We start from the raw sequence: 26066 nt of genomic DNA, 5'->3' as shown, positions 1-26066 counted from the left end.
TCACCAGGCACAACTGGAAAGAGCCTGGCTCTGTTGTATTTATATACATTGAAGAGATTCCCCTGAGCCTTCTTTTCTCCAGGCTGAACAGTCTTGCCTTGCTCGGCCTTTCCTCAGTGAAAAAAGCTTCAGTCGGTAATTTTTAACTTTCAAAAATTTTTCCTGATTCTGTTATTCTCCAGCACATAAATCCAAGCTTCCTTAACAACATGAGTTCAACCACTTAGGATTCAGTTAGATCTAGAGAAAGCATTTGCTTAATACAGGATTCAAATATCATTAGGGTCTTTTAATCTGTGATCTGTTAAGGTCATATGTTCCAGTCATAAGATGATCCTTGTTTTTTTGTTTTTAGCCCTGCAAAGATGTTAGACTCATTGTTGCTATAGGTCTACATGTTTCCTATTTTGTTGTACATAAGCACTGTTGTATGGGGTTTGCATGGCAGGGTTTTGGTAGTGGCAGGGTTACAGCTGTGGCTTCTGTGAGAAGCTGCTAGAAGCTTCCCCTGGGTCCAACAGAGCCAATGCCAGCTGTCTCCAAGACGGGACCCGCTGCTGGCCAAGGCTGAGCCCATCAGCAACAGTGGTAGCACCTCTGTGATAACATATTTAAGAAGGGGGGAAAATATCTGAGAGTGCCATTGCAGTTGCCACCCTTCTCTGCTGGAAATTGTCTATTCTGAGATCCTAGAAATGAGTTCAGGTTGTGCCTTCCCCTGCTAGGTTCAGTAGTACCTTAGTGCTTGGTGTCTTCTTTTTGTGAAGATTGTTTAGCTGCTTCGGCAGTTGTTTTCTTTTTGTTAACTGATAAACTTGGAGAGCACACTGTGAAGAATTTTTCTAGCCTTTGGGTAACTGTTGTGGTTCATGGCACGCTAGGTTACTAGAGCTAACTAGAATGCTGCCTAAGCTTTGTAGAGATGAGTGAAGAGATCTCTAGAGATCTCTCATGTACAAGTACTAGACGAGAATAAAGTCTCCTCAGTACTTTTAGGTGTTGGTCCTGCAAGTACTCAGGAGACCTTTTTCCCTTTGTCTATTTATGTAGAGTTGATTTGAGTTTACGTTCTCGGTATATTGTTCCACACAATAAACCTTTTTTATCCCATGGATCATGATCATCCTTCTCTGCATAGTGTCTACTTTCTGGCAAATGGTAGCAGTTGTTAACACTGTGTGTTAAAGCAAATAATGTAATCTCAAAAGTCACCAAAACAGCTGGTGTTGCAGGCAGCTGACAGACTTTCTTCTGCAAAATCTTTTTAGTGAAGTGATGGAAATTGCTATGCTAATGTGTATTGTCATCAAACCTGGGGAAAGTTTTAATTTCAAATACAAATTAATGAAAAGTAATTTAATGCTTATTACACTAAAAACACAACAAAATGCAACAAAAATAGTAATTTGTGAATTTGGCTTAGTCGCAGACAACTTTTTCATACTATAGTTATATTTAAAGAATGCTAAGATACCTATACCAAGCTGTGGGAAAGGATGAAGTGCCATGCCCAATTAGCACCTCTCTTGAAATCTCATTAGTAACACAAAGTAGATGAAATTCGAATGATAATTTTCCTCCTCATGATAAAGAACTGTGACAATGAGACTTGGGGGTTCTTGTCTGTTGTCCAGCCTGAACACATGGTCAGGACTGTTGCATGCATATCTTCAGAAACCTCTCAACTATATCCTTGTCCTGACTGAATAAGAAAGAATATGCTTACCTCCCAGTAAAAAGAGTAATTTTTTTTTTTCTTCCATTTACTGAGGAAAGTAAGGTGTAACAACCAACGTTCAGATCCAGTTACTCAGTTAACACCTACAGTTTAGTTCTTCCCAGTACATAATTTTTCCACTGACTAGAGATCTTCTATCTAGATCCTCATCAACGAAGCTGTGAATCGCTGTTCATCTCTTTGTAGCGAATTGTAATGCTTGAGTTTTGAACAGGCAAACTAACAAAGTGGAATTTAATTGATGAAATGCTGGATTGCTTACCAAATTTCCTTCACATGCCTCTGAAAGTGATCTCTTGCAATAAATACTGTATGTAGTGATAAATAGGAGTGTATTTTTAGGATAGCTTTGAGCACTGCCTGCAGAAGGGGGTGTATCTTCAGTGCAGCCTAGTGTGCTGATAGTTCTTACAGGCAGTGTTTCTGAAGAAATTTCTAAGGAGCGGTAGCGTTGAAAGGCAGTGTTTTTCCATTGATGTTGTAAATAGCCGGGAGTAGCTAACCCAAGTGACTCGTTCGTTGGGTGTGAGAGTTGCAGTAGAATTTGTGCACAGAGTTGAAAGGCCAGTTAGTGCTTGGGGTGTTTTTCTCCTCGAAAGCACTAGTAATAAATACAACAGACTACGAATAATGGGTGAATGGGTGCCTAATAAGTGCCATGGTAATTTTATTAACACTGCTAGCATATGTTTCCACGTACTTACCAGAAATACACTATGTTTGCTGTGACGGTGTTTTCATTGCATTCAGGCTAAGAGTCATTCTGAGTCATTCAGACTAGTCTTCTGAGCTAACAGATCTTGGGTTCTGAGATCATATTCTTTTTCCCCCTCCATCTTTTCCTCATCCCTCTGAACCTGATCAGTTAGTAAAAATCTCCTTGTTTAGATTCTTCCATGTTCAGTTTTTCTGAAAAGGAGGGGAAAAGAAGCAGTTTTAAAAGGGTCAGGACTACTTGGTGAAGTAATAGGAATCATTAGGTAGAATTGCATTGCCATTTTGTTATGAGGCTATTTAGATGTTAATAAGAAAAATGTTAATATACTAGTGATTGTGGTTATGCTGTACTTCTGATAGGAATAGGAGGTTTTTATTACAATAACTAGTCTTGGATAAGCTTTGAATGAGTATGATTAAAGACTTGCAGAACACAAATTATTTAATGTGGTAGGTTCTGGACAGCGTCTCGGCAGTCAGGGTTGAGTTAGAGCTCTTACTGCAGAGCAGAATGACAGTTTTAGTCAGTTTTTGCCTTTTCAGTGAAACTAAGCAAATTAACTGAAATGAGATAATTTTTTAAAAGCTTATCTTATGTGGGAGGGTAAACAGAATTTTTCTTAGTGAAGTTTCTAGCAAAGTGATTAGTCTTTCTGCTTATGGGTGGTGATTGTTTTCTCAAGACGATTGCTGTTTGCAATGTGGCATGCTGTTGCCTGTAGAACAGGTGACAGCCCGTTTTCAGACTGTCAGCAGAAAGTGTTTTTACATGAACACCAAGGTTTCTGTGTAAAGATTAGAACCACTTGAATTTCATGTCAGCAAATTGCTGGCATTGGAATAATAATATCTTGGGCAGCAAAAATCGTCAGAACTTAGGAGTGAAGGTAAGTTAGGGACTAGTGGTATTCCAGGGCAGTTGTCTGTCACTTTGTTTTCCATCTTGTAAATGTCGCAATATAATGCCTTTCACTTATTTTAATGACCTTGTGTTGGTTTCATAACCTGTGGTGCCTTTTTTTTTTTTGATATTTCATCACTGCTGTAGTGCATGAACTTAAGTTCTTGGAATGGAACCCTGTTATGGTGAAATATCCAGGTATTTTCTAGGTTTCTTTTGTGTTGTGGAAGTCACTCTGTTACTATAATGTCTATTTTGTTTAACTTGCACTGCAGTATTTGTCATTCTGATTTCAGAATCTGACTTTTCTGTCTTTTCATGTGGTAGGTTTGCAGTGAGTAGTACAGCTTCTTGATATTGAGTTTCCATAAAGTGTGAGAGCGACATGTATTATTGCAATATGAATCTGTTTCTGGTGGTGTTTCTGATTATGATCATCTACCTTATGCAGGCACTTACTCAGATTGCTTTACGTGTTAAAATGTTTTTCTCTTGCTGTTCTTCAAAGGATTAGTTTGTCTGTTCTATAGACTTTTACTCAGTAGGAGGATTAAACAGATACAGGGCATGTGCTGCCCAGCTTATGCAAGAATATGAAATAACTAATTATCTAGATTTGTGTATGTATATGTGCTCATACAGTATGTAAAGTAACTCTTTCAGGAATCCTAGTATTGAATTGTGATGCCGACTTCATTAGTGAGCTCTGCAGGAGGTGCCCCAGCCGAGCACAAAGGGTAGGACACTGTTCCCCTACAGGGCATTGCCCCTGCCATTTCCTTTGATCTTCTTCTGGATTTAGAAAATGGAAGGGGGAAATGGGCAAATAAATCTCCGTTTTCTGTGCTCTTTGTAGAGAAAATGGTGTACTACCAGTAGTTTGCATTACATGATCATCTGAAACAGTGTGGCAAACTGCGATCTTTTTCTAGATAGGTGCTTTTGTTAGGTAGTGCTGTGACTGTTAGTAATATATAGGCATACTTTTTAAGATGCTTGGTATCAAGCCTGCGAGGAACAGCCTGCAGTGACAAACCATGAGACAGTGAAGGGTCCTAGAACTGTGTGATCTTACTGTGAAGGATAAGAGAAACGTCATCTCTTTGCTTCTACATAATTAACATTGTTCACAGTTGGGAGTGCTGAATGTTTGCTGTCTCTGCTGCAGCCGCTCTGAAAGCCACATATACATGGATAAACAAACAATGCTGTTACTTTGACGGAGTAAAGCAAGGTGTGCTCGTTATGATGGCCCTATCCCACTGGTTTGTTACCTTGCAGTCTGCCTTTCAGGAAAATACACACTGCTGCTGATAGTCTCAGCCTGATTCAAAAAACACAAACCACAAAACAAACAAACAAACAAAAAACAAAACACACACAAAAACCAAACCAAAACAAAAAATCCAACACCAAAACAAAATTTAAGAACACTCGAAAAATACTATAGCTGTTCAAAACAAATATTAGTCTTCAAATTCTAGAGATGCTGGAGCAGTGGTAAGAGAAGAGATCATGCTGAAATCAAAGACGGGAGGAGCACAAAGCTATATCTTTGCATATGCATAAAAGCATAACAAGTTTGATAACCTGTTGTGACTTGATGTAACTGGGAAGAGACTGTAGACATATGAAGAGCTCATTAATTTTCTGGTACTGCAGAATTCTCAACAGAATAGACTGCATGTGAGGAATATGTGGAAACCAAAGTTTGGAAGCTGTGGCTTTCAAATGCTGTTAAAGAGAGCTCAAAAGTGAATGTAAAAATATTCTTTTTATCTATCAGGATGATCTTTTCAATTTGCTGATCTTTATGCTTACAGAGGAAAGAAGGAAGACTGTTTTTTCAAATCATATGAAAACCTGAAATCTTCTCTCCCTTTTCTAGTATATTGGTAGTTGCTTATAATAATTGTTTTGGCCAGTGATACTGAGGAGTACATTGATAACTATGTAGCCACTATATGTAAACACTTAATTATATATTTGGGAAAACAGTGAGTACCATGAATTTGCTGTGGTTGCACATGTGATGAGAGCAAAGAGGTATTTCAGACTTGGTGTCTTAGATGATGATTTCTGGTGTAGTCATCTTAGAAGAGCAAGCTGTAAAGCCGCATGGTTAATTCGTCATCTCCTGCAGATACTATGTGTGGATACTTAACATAGCTTGTTATGATTGCTTTATCTTCATTAACTAATTGTGAGAAAGGAAGAGAATCCACCAAATACTTTCCAAAATGTGAAATAATTATAGTACAATTGTGACCTACTTAGCTTAGTACAGCTGAATTGGAGATTAATTAGGCTTTGTGGGTGTTGTTCCAAAGAATATAAGACCTGTTTTTCAAAGATGCCATGCTTTTCTATCTCATTCAATGCATAGTACCTGGTTATACACCTACGTTCTCATTTTTAAGCATACCTTGTCCCTACTGAAGGTGACATTCTTGACTTGGGGCGGGTGGGGTGATGAAACCCCATTATATTGGGAATGGGGAGAAAGATAATTCTTTAATGTTTTCTGGTGTACAAAATGTTTTTCCTTCTGGTGGAAGTGTCATTTGGTTGGGAATGCTGACAGCACTCGCTAAGGGACAAAAAACAGGTGTAGTCTTTAAGATGACAGGATTGTGTACTTGTATGCTCATAGTGCAAGAGAGTCTTCTGTTGCTTCCTATTGCATGGGACTAGTTTTCTAGTCAGAATATGTAACGCCAGTTTATATCAACTCTTTGTATGAAAAGGGAGACTCCTTTGAAATAGCGTAGGAAATTTTTATTTTATTTTTTTTTTTTTAAAGAAACAATAATCTTTGGTTGTTGTTAAACTACTAGCAAAGCGCACTCCTCTCATCGTGTGCTGCCAAAGGCAGCGGGTAGATGGTAGAGAGGGAAAATGGGTGGATCCAGTCAGGAAGACTTCTCATTCATGTACTAGTGTAGAATGTTAGAACTGACATTTTGTGAATTAATTCTCTTGACAAATGCGAGAATCATTATGATTTTAGTTTTAGCAAGAGACAACAGGAAAAAAAAGTTGTTTGCATTAGCACAAAGCTTTCTAGAAATTGACCTTCTCCATCTAGATAAAAATTTGAGATAGCTGTGTACTCAGTGATCTTGGTGTATGTTAGCCAAGCAGGACAGGAGAGGCTTAATACTGTTGTGAATTATAAAGCCTAAGTAGATTATAGGAGTAGACCTCAGTGGACATACTGCTCAGTAAAGTTAGAAAATCATTCTACTGAAGTCATGATGTTTTAAGGACAAAGGCAGGAAGAAGTTCAGAAGCTCAGTGGGCTTTGTGGTCACTGAAATTCATACTTTTCCTCTGACCTGTGAGAATATTTTTCAGGCTCTTGGTGGTATTTCCTTTGGTTTTTGAGTTCTAGGCATGTGAGAAAAGTCAGTCTTCCATCTGAGTGTGCAGATGGAAGATGCCCTTTGTCAGGTGAAACTGAAATCTGCTGTTGTACAGAGGCATTACAAGGTTAGGTAACTGTGATAATTTCCTGAAGTGTGCTAGCTGTCCCCTTTAGAGGATATTTTGTTGTCATTCAAAAGGTATGCCTGCCTGTTGTCATTGACACAATGGATAATTAGACATGGAATTAAAAATTCTGAGAAGTGAAGATTCTAACTGTTGTACCTCTGTGAACTGCTGTCTGTGATCCCCTCATCTCCAGCTCTAACACTGAATTACCATGTTTGTATAGTCAGTGTTTGGTAAAAATTGAGACAAATCCAATTATTTTTGAAGCTAAAAGCTGCTGGTTTCTGGGAAAGGAAAGAAATAATGAAGCACATGTTAAAAAAATAAAACAAAGCAAAACAAAAAAATTATGTGAAAAAAATTGAGGATAATGCAGGTTTTATAGCAGATCTTTAAGCTGCTACAGATGTGATTTGTCATAAACTGTAAACAGGTCTTTATTTATTACTCTGAGTCTTTTGATTGAAGAAAGTATCTGAATCACTGCCAGGATAATGGTTACAGCGAGTTGGTTAGCTGGAATTTCCAAATAGCTTAAAAAAACCCTATCCTGTGAGCCAATATAGCTGACTTATTCCAGAGGCCCTTGATTGTGTTGCTGCTAGTGATGCTAGCAGGTGACTTATGGAGTTCACAGAATCACAGACTGGTAGGGGTTGGAAGGGACCTCTGGAGATCATCTTGCCCACCCCCCCTGCTTGAGGAGGCACACCTAGAGCAGGGGGCACAGGAACGCATCCAGGTGGGTTTTGAATGGCTCCAGGGAAGGAGACTCCACAGCCTCTCTGGGCAGCCTGTGCCACTGCTCTGGCAGCCTCACAGGAAAAGTTTTTTTCATGTTTAGGTAGAACTTCCTGTGTTCCAACTTGTGCCCATTGCCCCTTGTCCTGTCCTTGGGCACTATTGAAAAGAGTCTAATCCCATCTTCCTGACACTCTCCCTTTAGATATTTATAGGTATTTATGAAATCCCCCCTCAGTCTTCTCCAGCCTAAACAAACTCAGGTCTCTCAGTCTTTCCTCATGAGGGAGATGCTCCATCCCACTGATCATCTTGGGAGCTCTCCGCTGCACTTGCTCAAGCAGTGTCCTGTCCTTAAACTAGGGGACCCAAAACTGGACGCAGTACTCCCGATGTGGCCTCACTAGGGCAGATTAGAGGGGGAGAATAACCTCCATCGACCTGCTGGCCACATACCTTTTATTGCACCCCAGGATAGAGTTGGCCTTCTTGACTGCAAGGATACATTACTGGCTCAGGGTCAGCTTGCTGTCCAGCACTCCCAGGTCCTTCTCAACAGAACTGCTTCCCAGTAGGTCAGCTCTCAACCTGTACTGGTGCATGGGGTTGTTTCTCCCCAGGTGCAGGACCAGTGCAGGACTTGCAATCATAGAAGGCTATCAGGTTGGTCAAACATGATCTTCCCTTGGTGAATCCATGTTGACTGTTTCTGATAACCTTCTTGTCCTCTACATGCCTGGAGATGACCTCCAGAATGAACTGCTCCATCACCTTCCCAGGGATGGAGGTGAGGCTGACTGGCCTATAATTCCCCAGGTCTTCCTTCTTGCCCTTTTTGAAGAATGGAGTGACATTTGCTTTCCTCCAGTCCTTGGGTACCTCTCCTGTCCTCCATGACCTCTCAAAGATGATGGAGAGTGGCTCAGCAAGAACATCCGCCATCTCCCTCAGCACTCATGGGTGCATCCCATCAGGGCCCGTGGATTTGCCAGGATCCAGTTTGCATAGGTGATCTCTGACCCAATCCTCCTCTGAGGACTCAACTGATGTTGAGTCTTCCTTTCTCCAGATTTGCCCTCTCTTTCGGGGCTGAGATGCCTGAGGGCCAGCCTTAGCAGTAAAGACCAAGGCGAAGAAGGCATTCAGTAACTTCGCTGTCTCTGCATCCTGCATTACCAGGGCCCCTTCCTCATTCAGCAGTGGGCCCACTGTATCCGCAGTCTTCCTCTTACTGCTGATGTATTTAAAGAAGCCCTTCTTATCTTTGACATGCTTTGCCAGATTTAATTCCAAGTGGGCCTTGGCCTTCCTTGTTGCATCTCTGCATACCCTGACAACATTCCTGTATTGTCAGGGTATGCAGAGATGCGACAAGGCAGGCATGTGACGAGTTGCTAGTTTAGTCTTAATAGGCAAAGAATTTGGAGCAGTAGGATGTGGCATACAATAGGAAGCTGCAGCTCCTTGTGCTTTGAAATCCAGATGAGTGATGAACATCTTGCTTCCATCTGGGAAGCTCTGCTGTCCACCAGTGGTTTAAAAGTCACTATTACGCTTTTTTTAAAATGGGCATCAGAAGACTGTAAGAGGAAACTTCCTAAAAGGTAGTGGCTTCTATTGCTTAAGTAAATAACTTTTAAAAATGTGCCAACCCATTTGTGTACTTCAGTGATGTTCTGTACCTTTTCCAATTGGGGCTTATAAGAATGACCTCAAACAGTTGATAAAATGTCTTTTGGCGTTTACTCCAATTAAACTGTTTAGGGCTTCTGCTGAACCTGTACAGCAGTCTATCAGAAATTCCCTAGGAAAACTGATGTATTCAGGAATTATTTCTCAAGGTATGAGCATATTTAAAAGCTTTTAAAAAATCTTGGATGACTTCTTCGATAGGAACTTCTCTTCCAAGTTGGAATGGGAAGTTTAGAGCTGATGCTGGAACACTGGCTAGACAGGCTGATAATGCTGGACTTCCATCACATCTGAAATTTGATTAAGGTTAAAATTATTCAAGATAGAGCTAAACGTATTTTTCAGTTAGTAAAGAGTGCTTTCTGCACAAGTTCTGAGTCACCTGGGCGTGAGTTAGCTATGAGCTGAGCCTGTGTAGCCACTGTTAATGAAAGGATAAGGCTGCAGTGAGTGGTTTGGCTCAGAGACAAAGTGTGTTTGCATTATACCAGTACCGGCTACCACCTATGTAGCTTCAGATTTAGGCAGACATGTCATCTAAGGTACGAGCTGAGAGTAGGCAGAAAAGATTGCGTAAGATGTGTTTGTGGGTTTGCTTCTCTTCAGCCTTCTTTGCTGAGCCATTGTATTGTGGGTTGCTAAGAAAACTGCTCAAAGCGTTATTTCTCTGCCCTGCCTCTGACTTGGTGAAGTTAATATATTTAGTCTGGTGAATGAAGATATGGCTTGGTCCCATGTGTTTCTGCACTGAGACAGTAGCCTCTTCATATCTTTGAAGTTTGGTACTGTGTCTATTGCTGGGTAGATAGAGACCCTTTATCCATATCCTTATTTTATAAACTACTACCTTCTCTACTTCCACTGTTTTGTCTGTAAACTTTTCTGGTTGTGTGGGTTTTTTTTCTTTGTCCATGTTTACATGCTTTTTTTTCTTCATGTGAAAGGCTTCATTTAAGACTTAATTCAATATATAATTTAAATGTGTGCCTAAGGTTGTAGTTTTCATTAACGCCCAAAGTCAGTCTAATTCTGCACCATATTTTCACCCCCTCTCTTGAATTGGCATTAGCGAGCACGGGGGCTGCATGGTGAGACAGGGCAGCGGTCTCACTTGAGAACAATCCCACCAAAAAAAACCCAAACTGATTTAATTTACTCTGTGGCCATATAGCTGCCAGCATAAGCATGAAAGTGTTCTAAGGACAAGTTGAAGTACTCTGAGCTGGTGTCTTTAGTTTGGGGGTTTGTCATCTCTGCTTTATTTCTGGCAGCACTTGCTGGAGTTGTGTATGAAAGGTAATGGTATTTTTGCATTGGTTTCCTATGCTCTGGGTAGTCTTTCTGTGGCTAGGGAAAACACAGGTTTGTTTTTCTTAACATTTCTGTAATCTCTACCAGAAACAATCGTTTGACTCTTACCTTGGCCTTGCATGTGTAGTAGCACTGCTAAAGTCAGCGGGGCTTCATGCCGGCACCTTGGTCTGCCAGTTTGCAGGCTCACTTTGTTTGCCACAAAAGATAGGCTGCGTTTTGACTTCCATGACAAAGAAAACGGATGCTTGTCTTCTTTCTGGAACTCAGTGCTGTTAGACTTTTATACCTATAAGGACTCTGACATTTTCCTTTCTTTTCAATGTGGGGCTGTATTACTAATTAAGTAATTACTGGTTAAAAAATCTGTGGTGTATCATATAAATACCTTCTGATCTAATTATTCTGAAATACGTTGTGGATTACAAAAAAGTTCAGATTATCGTAATTATGTAAACTGACTTTGTTTCTTTTCTTTTTCTTTGCTCCCTTCCCTTTATGTGAATGGTGTATTCGTACTTCTCGTCATCGTTGCTGATTTTTATTTTTTTTGCCAATCATCTAGAAAACCACCTAAGGTAAGTATTTTGTCTCTTTTTGCATTTGTACCTACTTGAAAATGTTGAGCAATGCAAAAATATGGGGCATGTTCCTATGATATGTGGTCAATACAGCTTTGATAAAGGAAAATATATATGAAAAAATCTGTTCTTCATACTTCAAAGTTAAGGACTTCATAATTCCTTAGAATACATATTAATCCAATTGACACGCAGGCAAGGCATATGACTTGTTAAAGCTGTGACCAGGACAAGCCATGATGTTAATGCATTCATAAAAACATTTGAAAGAGTAAATAAGTATTGTGTGTAAAACATTTCATTGCACATAATCCTAATTAAAAGTTAAAATGCCGTATTTAAAGGGTGGCAAAATACATCTAGTAGGAAATAATCTGTTCTTGTTTGTAATTGATGATCTCTAGGAATTAATATTTTGTGTAAAAGTGGCCAAAGTGCACCAGAATTCACCTAGAAAAGATTATCTGGTTTTTGTAATGCAGGGGAAGGGAGGGAGGATGAGTGTGATATATCTATTGGATAGAGAAGGAGCCTTACTGGGATGACTAACACAGTATCGGCACAGAGCTGGCAATGATAAGGTAAAAGGACTGTGTGAACTACATCTTGTCAGCACATACAAGACTCTGGTGTTTTGCTTCAGAAATTTAACGATAATGTTATCCTTTCTGTTTCTGTTGGATGGTACTTTTTACAGCAGAAAACTAGTTAGCGCTGAATGAGGTTTTCTTTCACATTGTTCTCTTTGATTTGTAGATCTTCAAGAAAAAGTGTTTGCAAGTTTGACGTGACTTCCACAGGTGTAGCAGAGCATTCTGTAGGCCTCCTGGGAATAGAAAGCGGGATGGATACTGATCTGTATATCTGTCTTATATGGATATCTATTTACTTGATAGTTCAGACAGCTGTTCTATGTGTGCGTGTGCATATAGATAAATAAAATCTAAATATCTGTTGGTTTTGATTAATTTTAAGTGACAGAAGGAAACATTAGCCCAGTAAGTGATGGGTGTTATTCCCAATAGGCAGGGATGAATGGAACAAACTAATATAAATTGAAATAATTATATTTGAAAAAACAAACAAAAACATGTAATTTAAGGTCACAGCAGGTAAAAATTAATACCACTGACATTAGTTTAAAATGGTACTGACTTTTTTTTTTCCCTGGACCTGATTTTTAGTTTCTCTATTTTTTTGAAAACATTTGATAAAGTTCTTCTGTAAATCCTGGTTAATATATCTAACACAAACAAGTTTGGTCATTGTTAAATTTTTTTAAAAAGTGAAAAAACCCTCCTTTTTATTGTTGTAATTACACAAAAACTTTTTTACAAGGACCTTCATTTTCTGTAGTACATCATTCATGTTCCATTATAGGCAGATGAAGTTATTCTTGATATTATGTAAAAGCTTATTTATGGCCTTGCATTTTTTTGACAAAAATGTGACAGCTGCATGGTTGTGCATATATGCCACATTATTGTTAGGTGTAGTTAGCTGGGCATTAACATCCTTGAGCTATAATGCCGAAACTTAAGATGATGTGTGAAATGTTTATCAGTTTGAGACAAAAGAAGGTTCTTAGCATCAGTAGAGGTAGGCTTTTTGAGTTTGTAAAGATGTGATATGAAATTTGGATGTTTCGTGATTTATACAGTTTTTAGCGTACTATATGTAGTTCATCATCTTCAAATTAGATTTTTGTAAAAAATTAAATAACTATTGGAAGTTTCTTTACTGAGCTACTTCATCATCAGCTGTGGATGAATTGTGATCCCAGTGCAACTTGGTAGCTCAGAAGCTGTGGTAGGAAAATTATATAAAGATATTAGGGTGTTTTGCTATTTCTACAAATGTCACATTTAAGTATATTGCTAATCTTGGGCTTTTAGTGTAACTTTGTGACAAGGGTAGAACGGTGTTCTGAGCTGGGGCTTGTGAGCTGTGCCCTAGGCCACCTTCAGATTTTCTGTCCGTACTTCTTTAGGCCTGTGGTAGGTCTTGTGTTTATCATATGGTGAACAACTACTTTATTTTTCAGTTTTTTAATGGTTTCCATTTACACTAAGCTTACTGGTGTAGACTGTTTGTCATTTCCCAGTGTATCTCCTTTATCACTTATCTCCATCAGCAGTTGTAGCAGGGATATAGGAACAACTGCCTGGTGGATGAAAGTTCCCTTCCTGCTTTTCTTTTCAGCAGGCAGGTAGCCCGGCAAGTCACCCCACATGTCAGACTGACTGCTTCATTGAGATTCATGTGAGCGCTGTCTGCACCTCTCCAGCATAATTTTTTCCTGTAGAAACAAAACATTTTTGATTGGCCATCTATTGGTCAGATTGAAATGGCTATTAAACATGTTAGCTATGCATTCACAATATTGTATAGATGCATAGATAGTATACGTTCAGTCTGGGTAATGCACTGCTAAGTGCTGGAAGACCCAGACTCTCTCTAGGCTATCCTGAGAATTAGGCTTCAAAGCAACTGATAATGACTGTGAAATTAGACTATCTTCTAAATTGATTATGTCATTTGGCTTTATCCGGCAAGCAGTTGATACTGGATGTTGTACTCGTTACCTGTTGTAAGTAGTTCACATAAGTATAGTTGCATGAGTAAACCCTTAAAATTATTAATCCTTCAAGCCATTGATTAGGGGCTTTAATAAAAATTAGTTCTGTGGCATATGGTTTTGGCTATTTAAAATGTGAATACCCCTTGGCTGTGTTTTCTGATTCTGCGAGAAGTTACTGCTGTGTAGCAGTCAGGCACAATGGTCCTTCCAGTTTAAAATCTGCAGTCTCATTTTAAGCCACAAGTACAGGTGAATTTGAGACAAAACTCCAGATTTTTTTTCACTGATGTGGTGGGCGCGTGGACCTGCATCACTGTTTGTTTTGCTGTGGAAGCCATAACCTCTAACTGCCTTGTTAGCGAAACAGTAACCAACAGCTGTCTTAAACTGCTGTAGGTGTTTGCTGAAGAAATCTGAATCAAAGTCCCATGTCTTTTCTTTACTTAAACAAAAGACTTGTTCTGGTAACCACAAAGTTTTAACTTTTAATAGTTATTAACACTCTGAGTATCATTCTCTGCAACCCAGAAATGGCCTGCCTAACTCTGTTACCCAGGGTAGTGTGCAGACTTATGGTGACTCTGGATGCAGTAGTTCCACCATCTAGCACTTCCTGGCTAATTCTTTCTCATAACTTCCCATTTTTATGTGTGTGCACTGTAATGTTTGTGAGTTAAAATTCTTACAGTGAATATACAATGAGTACGTACTCAAGCTCATGTACATATTTTTACTATGGACTTTTAATTGTGCAAGATCTGTCCTAGTGAGTTGTGTTCTTGTAGCTCTTACTTGAATATTTCTAGAAGTCTAAAATGCAGTGTTGAAAGGCTTTTCCAACTGGCATACCACTCAGACTGAAAATACTTGCAGTGTCCAAAACTGGAATAATAGTCCTGGGAAAAAACCCACCCTGTTGGTCTCTTAGCTCCACCCAAAATCTTTGGTTTAGAACCTACTGCACTAGTGTGGCAGGTTCTTGGCAACTTTGTTTTATCTACCTTTCTCTTTTAGATGCTAGGATGAAGTATGAGTACAGAATCTTGCAAAAATAAGGAAGTTTTAAGGCTTGTTTGTTAGTTCTCTCTGTAATTTAAAAGCCCAGAATAATTTTGGGCCTGGTTGTGAGGACTGGCCAACACCTGTGTGAACTTACATGTTTGTGACTGAATGCCAACCTGTGCAGGCGCTTGAAGTAGGTGTATAGCTGTCTTTCGTGGTTTTCCCATTTTGCTTACCTTCTGAAAACACGTTAAGCTTCCTGGTACAGTGGCTATGGAATTGAGATCAGAGCAGTAGGAAAGCAGAAATACTCGTCCATATAGTCACAGAGACTTACTCAAAATGCTTAGAAGAATAACTGAAAGTTCAGGAAATCTTAGCGGAGATACTGGTGGCAATTTTAAACTTCGAATTTCAAACACACAAAAAAAGGCCTTTTTTTCGTTTAATGTTAACTAAATGGAATAGATTTTCCAAAATGTAGTTAAGGACTAATCCACAGAGGGTGCTTGAAGTCTAAAAAGTTCTGTTTGTGTTGCACATCTCTCTGTTCAAGTATGGTGCAATATTGGTTTTGATGTAGTTGGTTGATACAGTTTTGATAAAGGTTTTTGCTTTTGAGTGTCGTTCAGAAAGCTGAAAAGGCGTTTTCAGTGCGCTGTAAATGCCCAGTTTGAGTATTGGCTGTTGAGTCTGAGACTTTAGCGTTAACAGAACTTCTGATAGCTTTGATAGTCATATTGGCATGGGGTTTAATACCTTCTTCAGGGAAATGGATCTTGGGGAGAAAAAAATTAACAAGAAAAAATTATTATTCTGCATACTCCTATCAACAGAAAAAGTAATACCCACCATTTTTGGTTTTAAGGAAGAATAATCAGTGAAGATGGGAGAAGGAAGGGAGCACCTTAGATGAGACTTAGCGGGTTTTTTCTTCTTCAACATAGCATAGGTTGTGTATCTTGACCCCAGGTACGCTTGCATGCTCTTCTTGGGACTGCATGCCCTGCAGTTACTACACCGGAGGTCAGGAAAATATAAACTAGCCTATAGAAAAGATGAACGAAAGGATAACTTTTCAGGTAGGACACCATCCTATAGGCATTTCCCATAAAGTAAGGCACATTATGTATGTGCAGAGGAGCCTTACTGACTGGGACAAAGTTTCTTGCTCTTGAACATTTTATTTCTTACTGTGTTAATTCTTGTATTTGAAATCTGTTTTCCTGAAGGTCTGAGTTGTTCTGTAAACAGCTTTGGTTGGGTGCTTCCTTAAATTATCTTCACTGGGAATGTTCAAGGTTGCTGTTTTGTCATTGCCAATCAAAGTAATTTTTAAAGTTTTGCCAGCCTCTTTTAATGGGGAATGGTGTTTTAGTGCAGCTGTTCTGCATGTTTTGCAGATAGCGCGTGCCCCAGCAGTTTGCACTTTCTTTTGCCTGATTTCCCCCCCCCCCCCCCCCCCCCCAAAGTATTCTTGTTACTTCTGTTAGAAGGATTTGGCAATTTTCCAGAACAGATTTTATAAATAGTCTAAGTCTATGTCCCGGCTTTTTATGTTTAGTATGGAAACATACTAAAAAAGCTATATTTACATTTGTTTTATCTTGAGACAGAATTTTTCTCTTCCTATTGCATAATCATTTTGGTGTTTTTAAAAAATCTGTTTGACCAGTTTTTACCTCTTTTTAAAAAAAAGTCCGAATAAAAACTGCTTTTCTATGAGAAACACTTGGCTGCGAGTGTGTATTTTGGTTTTGAAAGTCTCTTTGCAAGATGATAATTTAAATTATGAATCATAGAATAATCCTGTCATGAATTTCCTTGTTAACCAAGGGGAAAATGTGTAGGACAATAGATGAAATTGGCCTATAGTACTGCTGTATTGACACTTAAGTCATTACAGATGAGCGTGTGTAGCCGGGTAGCCTTTCCAAACTGGACTGTGATCCAGGGTAACCTTTCTGAACTGCAGTGATCCACTGCAGAAAATACTTAGTTTTAAGGCGAAAACATGGGCATCTGGTAGATTTGGATCCTTACAATTGAGTTTTCTTTTGCGGTTGAAGTGCTTGCCGATTTGGTCGTAGAGAGATTAGGTATCGTTACCAAGTCCCGTGAGGAAGATTTCCATAGAAGTGGAATGTGAGAAGAGAAAACACTATTTCCTGGCTGTAGAAGTTCGGAAAAGGGTTAGAGCATTCTTATTGATGGCGGGGAGTTCGTTATGCTTAGATTTGAAGCACGATGAACAAATGCACTGAAGAAAATTTAGAATGCCCCCCCTACTTATGTGGAGGTCTGAAGGTAAGGTGAAGTAACTGCTGCATTTTACTTGCAGTTCAGTAGCAAAACTATGCCTTTGACTTGGCCACAGCAGGGAATACCCTGACTCATTAAGTTGTCTCTTTCTATTTATGCTGCAGTAAGTGACCAGACCTCCCTGTTAGATTATTATTATTATGGGTTTTTTTGGTTTGTTTTCTCTTCATAAGGGAGTTCCAGAACTTATTTCACTGTTGTGGACTAAGTGTTATCTCAGTTTCGAGTCTTCTCTCAGGCCATTTGATGTGTTCTGCATTAAGTTGGGGGAAGGGGAAGGAGGTAAGTTTACTGTGCTGCTGGTTTTATCCTTCTGGAACATTTGCAGCAACAGACATTTTGGGAAGAGTTAGGTTACAACGTATCTGTAGATTAGATTGTATTGTAACTCTGCAATAGCAGGGAATCCAAGGTGTTCTACATCCCCAAAAGCCGAACAGAAATTATCTGTCGTCTGCCTTGCTTCGAGGGTTTGTCTCACAGGGAGTTTGGCATTTCTGCTAATAGAGCCTGTGGCTCTTCTGCGTTGACCTGTATGGTTTGTCTCACTGAGGAGATTACCTGTTGGAAGGCTAGGCAAAGAAAATCTTGGCCTTGGCAGGGTTTCGTTGGTTGGGTTTTTCCCCACCTCTTGGGATCCCAAAAGGAGAAATGGAAAAAAAAAAAGATCTATATCACTAAATCATCCAGTCAGTTTACCACGGTAAAATGTGGGAAATACACTGCAGCTTAAAGTGTGTTTGTGGCAATATAAATATGTCAAAACAACAGTGTTAAGTGTCTATACAAAGATGTTCAGAGATGTGCAGAAAAAGTAACTTTAGATCAAATCCCGGTGCGTTAAGTGGTTTTACAGGACATTGTTCCAGGTCCACAAGCCCACTGAGCACAATATCAAATCTCATTCGATTTCTACCCAGCTGGAACTCTTTACTGAAATGATGTGAAGTCTTTTCATTAGAGCAGGCTCTGATAGCTTGTTTGTCTGAGCGCTACATTTTCTATTTGTAGTTTTTGAGCTTCCTCTACTGAGTTCCAGTACTGTACCCTTATCTTAGGCAGGTAATCTAATACCACATATTTATGCCTTAAGGCTTGTAAGTGGTAATGCTCTTCTTAGAGGATTAGAAGTCCAACCCATGGTAAAACTTCGGTTTGGCTTGTATTGATGTCTGCTAAATAGCCATCTTGCCAGGTTCTGTGTGTAGAGTCCTTTTGGTGCTCTTTTGTTACTGTTGGCAGAAACTTTTGTCAGCATTAGTGCCTGTAGAAGAGTGGAGCTAATTTTTAGGTTTTGGCTGTGTTTTGAGGTCTCTCTTAAGGGATACAGCAAGCAGTATTTTGTATTCTGTAAAATACAGATATAAAAGTATTGCAGTTCTGCAATTCTCGGGATTTCCCAGAAGTATTCCTGCTGATGAAGCCTTTTTACAGTTCTGATTTAGGATCCATAGAAACAGTAGAGCCTAACTGAAATTAAACAGTCATGGATTTGTACTGCTTTGAGAAATGTCTTGTAGCCAGAGTTCCTAATACGTCTTTTTATGTGCTTCTACAGGTGTTTGCCTTTGATCACTGCTTCTGGTCCATGGATGAATCAAACACCACAAAATATGCAGGTAAACTATTTTCTGTACATTTGACAGTGTAAATAATTTAAGAACGTATGAGAACTTGGGCTTTTGTTTTTATGGAGTTTTTTTGTATTTTGTGCTGTGATGCTCAAGTGCCTTTTTCACAGAAGCAGACTTCTCATTGTTACAAGGATTGAGTCATCTGAGTGCTAGTGCCTCAGTTTAGAAGAAACGCAATCTTTAAGGTGCCCGGTACACTGCTCAGGAGGGATGCTTTTATACCTAGGCTGTAGTGTTCTTTTTTGTCCCCTGGAAGAGCCTTTTGTGTGAGGATTGTTTCTGTCACTTAAAATGAAATTCCAATTCTGCATCAGAAATTACTTCTGAGTAATGCTAGTGATGAATGTGTATGTGTTCAATGCTCTGCATTCCTGTGCACAAGAGAAGAATAAAGCATGTTCTCCTCAGATGGTGTGGTTATTACAGGTCTTTCAAGTCATTTTTACTCTGATTGTTCAGATCCTTGATGTTTTTGAGTGATCAGCTTTATGACTCCTTCCTCCAAAAAGGTGGCAAGTTTGTAATCCCAGTAGCTAGTTTTCGCATAACTGGATTTGTGCATTAGCATATTCATACTTTATAAGAGGACTTATTTTGACAGAGACAGCTCTGAACACTGGGATTTCAAGGCTGTGGTCCATGGAAAGGAGAAAAAAATAGCAATAAGTTTAGATATTCATGTTATGAAGTTTTGTGGCCCATTAGAAATCTTGAAGAGTGGTAGGGTTTGTTAGCTCAAAGCTTGAGATCAGTGGTTTAATAAATGAACTGTCATATACTTGTGCTAAAATGTATCTGACTGCTGTAGCCTCTGGGATCAAATCCCAAATCTTAGAGGTGGCACTTGGTCATAGATTCTGCTGTACTTCTTACTTGCCTGAGCAAAGACAGGTTTCTTCAAGAAAAAAGTTCTGTGTCAGTTTGGTTTTCGGTAACTGTGTTTGCACTGAACAGGGTTCAAAGTTCAGGCTGGTAGAGCCATCGGAGCATCCAGCACCTCTTTTTGTGCTTGCATGCCTCTGTTTCCTTTTTGAAGGAAGGAGGTGGTGGTACGCACCCAGATCTTGGCCTCATGTGCTCCAATTGTGCAGCTGGGACTGCACCTGTTGGATGCACCATGGCGCTAACCTACTTGAGAAGAGATAAACCAGTGAAACACCCCTAACCTGTTGAACTTGTTTCTGTCTTGGTTTAACCCACCTCCAGCTGAATTCAGTAGGATTCTAGGCCTGTTTATTTTTAATTTGAGTCAAAACTAGATTTTTCTAGCCTCTTTCATCAGCTGTAATTGAATTCTTATCTGAGAACTGAAGTTTTATTATCTGTATGCAGATGAACCCCTTGTCAGGCTGCACTCTAGAAAACTGCTGCCCACGTCTCCTGCCTTTTCTTACAGGCCAGAAAGCTATAAGATGATGTGTTTTGCCCAATCCAGATAATGTTTCTGCCAGGGAAAAAACCAAAACTGTTTTCCTTGGGTTTTCTCAGAAACTCAGAAATACGAAGAATGTGAGCTTCAAGACTTGCATCTGTGAAATGCTTTCACTGATTGATTTTTTTTTTTGTTTGTTTGTTTGGTTTTTTTGGGGGGGTGGAGGGCAGGGTGGTGGTGGTGTGGTCTTGAAGTTAGCTTCTGCCTTCCAGCTCTCACGTTCTAGAACATAATGAATTTGGCAGAATATCAAAATAAAACTTAAAAAAAAAAATTGTTTCAAGTCTAAGTTACTGGGTTGTCAGCATGTTCATTTGCTTGTGCATGAACTGATACTACCCCGTACTACGGTAGCACTTCTTGTTTTAGAGCCAAGAAAATAAATGCTGGAATGGCAAGATTTCAGTTTTTCATGTATTTGTTGTATTAAAGTGCCCTAAGTCTGTTTCACAGCTTGATCTAAATTACTGTACTAAACAAAAAAATATGATAACTGGTTGTGGTTCAGGTTTTTAATAGTTACTTTCTCTCATGGAACAAATCCCTGTTGTTCTAGGCACCTTGCAGATATGCACACCATCTATGTCCAGAGATTGTGCCAGAGACTGTTACAGAATTAATAAGCTTAAGACTCCAAACAAGCCACCTGACAGGCTGAGTTTTTGAGCTCAACTGTAACTTCTTGGTTAGATGCTGGACTACACAAGGGGCACTGATCCAGAAGCTAGGCAGATGCATTAAATACTCCCTCCCCGAAGTAACTCTGTATGATTGGCAAGAGCAGTGATTAGTTGCACAATTAAAAGGAAACACACAAAGCTTGATAGCTAAATCCAGAGTGCTTGTAATATGTAAGCTTCAAGCTTAAGTAAAATTCTTGAAATAGAAAAATGTGTGCAGGACAAATGTAATTATTTAAAAAACCCTTTTATATGCATGACAAATACAGTGGAAGATGTAACAGTGGAAGGTTTAATAAGAGATTTTCAAGTACTAAACAACCCTATCAGTCATCACTCTCTGTGCAAAACCAAAACATGCTCATCTTGCATGTTGAATAGGTCTATCATTGTGTATATCACAGACTGGTAGGGCTTGGAAGGGACTTTTCCACATCATCTTGCCCACCCCCCCTGCTTGAGCAGGGACACTCAGAGCAGAGGCACAGGAACACGTCCAGGCGGGGTTTGAATGTCTCCAGGGAAAGAGACTCCACAGCCCCTCTGGGCAGCCTGTGCCGCTGCTCTGGCACCCGCACAGGAAAGAAGTTTTTTGTCATATTCAGGTGGAAATTCCTGTGTTCCAACTTGTGCCCATTGCCCCTTGTCCTGTCCTTGGGCACTGTTGGAAAGAGTCTAGTCCCATCCTCCTGACCCCCACCCTTTAGGTATTTAGAAGCATTAAGACCCTCGCTCAGTCTTTTCTCTAGGCTAAACAAGCCCACGTCTCTCAACATATCATACTATATTAAAGATTTTGTCACTTGGTATTTGTGGCATTGGAAAAAACAATGATGTGCACCACAGAGAACATCAACTGAATTCTGTGTTGACCTGTGTGGGTAACTCTGCTGTGTTCCTCTTTTTTTTTCTTTTTTTAAAATGTCAACAAAACTAAAATTTGTGCTCTCCTGGAAATGCACATTTGTTACAGGATCCTTAAAGCTATCATGCATGATTATGGGCTGGTTTTATTTTTCCACTTTGCTGGTTGATCTACAGTACTACAGGCACTTCTTAATATTGTTTGCACAAGAGCAAGATTCTTGTTTGGATGAGCTTAATTGCATGGCTCATTTGTAACAATTCTCAGGTTGGGGGTTGGGGGAGCAGGGCTGACCCTGAAATAGGTTTAGCTATCATTTTCTCTTAGCTCACGGAATGAAGTTAGTGTATCTTAATCTTTTTTTGGCTGAAGCTAAGGCTTATATTGTATGTACTAATTTTCTTTCTGAACACATAGTCAGTATTACAAGGGATCATAATCCAGTTTGAAAAGCTTGAAAGTTACCTTCTCTGTCTAACTTACATTTCAATAACTCCACATGCACAAAGCATTAAACTATCTTTTTTTTTTTTTTTTAATGATCATGGTACAGAAGTAGGCTGTTGGTAGCAGAACTGCTTTTTTGGCTGTTTCTTGTCCGCTGAGCTGGAAATTGGCTTCTAAATTCTAAAATGATCCACCAGTATCACTAACATAAATAGTGGAGATGACCTTCACGTGAGGAAAAACATCTAGAGAGCGTGTCTTTGCAGCTCTCCTTGGAGGAGTGTATCTCTAATGAAGACAGCAGAGAGTCTGGAGCACAGAAGAGGAGTCAGCTTTTTCACAAGACCTTTGTGGAAGTGGTGCTTCGGTTTCAGATACTGCGAGAGATGGAGATTCTTCTAACAACTTGATATCCTAGCATAGAGATTGCAAGATGCAGAATCCCCTCTGAGTTGTTCTTAAGTCTGAAAATGAAGTGTTTATGTTGAAGTACTTTTTTTTTTTCAAATCCAACCAATTAGCAGGTAGAGGATTACTCTGAATAGTGAGGCTGCGTGTTTCTGAAGAATTCATGGCTGCATTGTTCCAAGCAAGGTAGGGTTGCAAACCTCTGGGTTTGTGCTGATCATCCTCACACGCTAGCTCCTTGGCCTTTTTTCTGATAATTTAATTCTGAAAGACATAGTTGGGTGTTTAGCCTCTTATCTGACAGGAGAAAAAAAAAAAAGGCAAAAATAGGTCAATGAAATAGTTTTTTGAGTCGGGAGAATAATTTGGTTATAGGACAGAATGAGTTTGCCTTGATCTGGAAAAGGGATGAGCTTCGCCTGGTAGGCTATAGGAGAGGTATTTTGAGAATATGCAAAATAGCTTCTTACTACCATTTGTTTCTTGACTTGAATGGGTCAAGAGTCAGTTCATGGGTGAGGACACACCTGTTCGCCTTGAAAAGCTCACAGACACAAATAACAGCTTGGCATTTTGGTGAAGGGGAAGACACTGAGAAATTCTCAGAGACGAGAACAAAGAATTCTTTTTGCAAGGCTGGACAATAGCAAGAGCCCATTGAAGTCTGCAATGAAGTGGATTTTTAAAAGGAAGGCAAGAAACCGTTCACTTTGCGAAGGATTCAAGAGATGGTATAAATAACTATAGTAGCACTTGGGCAGGTCGGTTGCAAGGACCCCACGCTGTATTGACTTGACCGTGGATTTTTCTTAAACTCCCCAAGCTGCATCATGTTTGGTCTGAAATGTCAGAACTGTGTTTTTGCAGGCTGCATTGTCCTGAGACGCTAAACACCTGACTTCGGGCTAAGCTATAATTTTATATGAAATACATACATGCTGACTATTGATCTTCCAGTGGCTGTTTAAAAAGGAAACAAACCAGGCAAGTGGCTTAAAGAACTGTACACTTCTACTCTTGTGAAAGATTATAAGTTGTGGATTTTGAGCAGACAGGGGTGTCTGTCTCTTTGTAGTTCGAGCGTGCTCATTTAAGCTGTTATGTGGGAGGCTTGACGACTTTGGTTTTTAGAGGAGACTCTACATAGTGTGTAGGACTTAATTTAGTGTCATACAGCTGACACCTGACCTTTACATTTTTGGGGAAACTTAGTTATTCAGTATGATTTTAGCACTGTAGGGGTCAGGCACTTAAAATGTAGATGTTGTGGTGTCTAATTTTAATCCACCTTTCGGTGGATTAAAGCTTTGAACATTAAAGACCCCAGTGCTTTGTCAGTACTTTAGTGTTATGCTGCTGTAGTTAGATGATGCTAGCTGTTGTGCTTTTAGGTTCTTAAGGTGAACCACAGGCATCTTTTTTCCAATTTTAGATTCTTTTGAAACTGTTACCTAGCTAGCACAGCTTTTAATAATTCTGATCTCCGTAGATCAAGTTTTAACTATTAAATTATTGAACCAACTGCTATTTATTGCTGTCCAGATTTGCCTATTAAAGTGCTCTGAGTTAGAGATTAAGCCATAAAGAGACTTGACTTTTTGGTGTTGTGTGTAACAAGTTGTTATTTGGTTCTAGCTATTTTTGCCATGTAAGGGAGGGAGTTTCAGGAACGGCAGCGATGTGTCATAATGTTACAGTCATGACCTGGTTGAATGAATCTGTGCTAATATGAGACGATTATTCCTATTTCAGAATGACAAGTTGTTGTGAACTAGAAATACTAGACATCTTAAAACCAGACACTGAAAATAATTTTTGTTACAGTGCATCTTCAATGTGTCTGTCACTAAATGAGCAGATCTTAGGAAAGACAGTAACTGTTAACTGCCTTCTTAAGAGGGAGTGCTGTTGGAAAGGGTGAGGCCCCTTTCCTCCCCTCACTTTTCTTCCCTCTCTTCTGTCTGCTCTCTGTCACCAGTCCAGTGAACTTGAGAATGTTCAAACTTTATTTGTAAAAAGCTTCATTTTGCAGATTGTGAGGACAGGTCCTACGGTTCCTCTGCACCATGTAGGTTTGTTTCCTTGGGAACACTGTCAAATTGTATCTCCTGATCTGGGCTTCAGAAACTGTAAGGGGATGGTTTGGGGGAAGAGAAGGGGCAAGAGCAGAGAGATATGAGAGATAATACTTAAATATCTCATTCTGAAAATGTTGCGTGCTGTATTTTTGCATGTCAGGGTGTGTGTTTATCTTTCTATTTTCAGGGACTTTTTATTATCTTACATATTTTCCAAATTTAAATGTTTTAATAATTTATGCTGTCTCAGAGATTCCAACTAAGATTTTTCACGTGTAGCTCTGTGGGTAGATAATGTGAAGGGTTTATTTTAGAGTTGTTAGTAATTTAATAGCCACTATTAACGTGCACTTCCATACTTTGCTACCTTTACTTTGTTCTACAACTTTTCCATTGAAATACTCAGCCATTTCAGTAGGTAGAGAACATGTGAAAAAACTTTTTAGCTTTGAGGTGCTGTACTAAACGCCCTTGATGCATGGTGAGCATGCACAAGCATGGCATTTGAAAATTCCAGGAATACATGTAGGTTGAAAAGGTAAATCTGAGAGGAGGATGGGTTTCTTTTAGGTTTTTCAGGTAAGTCACAGATAGCATTTTGAACGCTGAAATCTTTAATATCTTTAGTATGGTTATTGCTAAAAAAGAAATTTTTATGTCAGTTTGTGTGTTTATGGAAGAATGTCAGAGCATGTCAGAGTCCTGAACATGTGAAAATATTCAGTCCTAAAAGATGATGGAAAGATTCTTGGGTTAATCTGCTGGAAATCAACTTCTGAGGGGCTGAGTGTTATTAATTTGATCTTTCTTAGATGTTTGTGCTGTCGGCATGAGGCTTGCGGTTGCGCTTGTCAGAATGTGCAGATAATGGCTTGAAGCTATGAAGACAGTTACAGCTGTCTGAAGGTGGAAAAGGTTTCTGTATTTTCTTGATGTTGCTTTCCAGTACGTCTTCAGAACCGAGTGAGCATCCACCAGTGTTTCTCAGGTTTCAATTAGCGGAGCATCCCTAACACTGGGTTAACTGGGTTTCCCGCCTTGCAGCATTAGGGGCGCTACCACATGCGCAGTAACTAGAATTACAGAGCATCCAGCAACATTGTCTGATGTTATGATTAATTTAGCCTTCAAAGGAATTTTAATCAAAGTATACAATTTATTGAATAGAGACAAGCAAGCAGCGCTGGATGCACGGGGGATCCTTCCGCCTAACGTGCATACCGTCATACGATACTACAGGGTTTATATTCAGTTACTTAATTAATAACAATTAGTAAAAACACGCCTAAGTTTACACTCTTTGGTCAGTGATAAGCATTCCACTTGCCGTTGGTCAGCCGTATTTAAATTAGCCACGCTTGCCATGTAGATGAGCACGCATGCTCTTTACAGGTGTGGGGGGGCAAGTCTTTTTGGTCCTGAATTGGGTCGGTGGTCGCAA

At 39.5% G+C, this 26066-nt stretch overlaps 1 protein-coding gene across 12 annotated transcripts in view; it reads left to right on the top strand.

Annotated features, from left to right (window-relative positions):
• Positions 1-26066, top strand: part of KIF13A (kinesin family member 13A) — a 128765-nt gene that overhangs the window by 36389 nt on the left and 66310 nt on the right. For 10 of the 12 annotated variants that reach the window (XM_064443662.1, XM_064443659.1, XM_064443671.1 and 7 more), the window contains 2 exons: positions 11161-11173; positions 18640-18700. In XM_064443662.1, coding sequence (XP_064299732.1) covers positions 11161-11173; positions 18640-18700 — 74 coding nt within the window. The remainder of the gene's footprint in view (positions 1-11160; positions 11174-18639; positions 18701-26066) is intronic. The other 2 variants (XM_064443663.1, XM_064443666.1) reach the window with 1 other exon arrangement.

The sequence above is a fragment of the Phalacrocorax carbo genome, chromosome 2 (assembly GCF_963921805.1).
Source record: "Phalacrocorax carbo chromosome 2, bPhaCar2.1, whole genome shotgun sequence".
NCBI classification, from domain to species: domain Eukaryota; kingdom Metazoa; phylum Chordata; class Aves; order Suliformes; family Phalacrocoracidae; genus Phalacrocorax; species Phalacrocorax carbo.
Note: the sequence above shows the minus strand (reverse complement) of the source record. Positions and strands in the feature narration are given on the sequence as shown.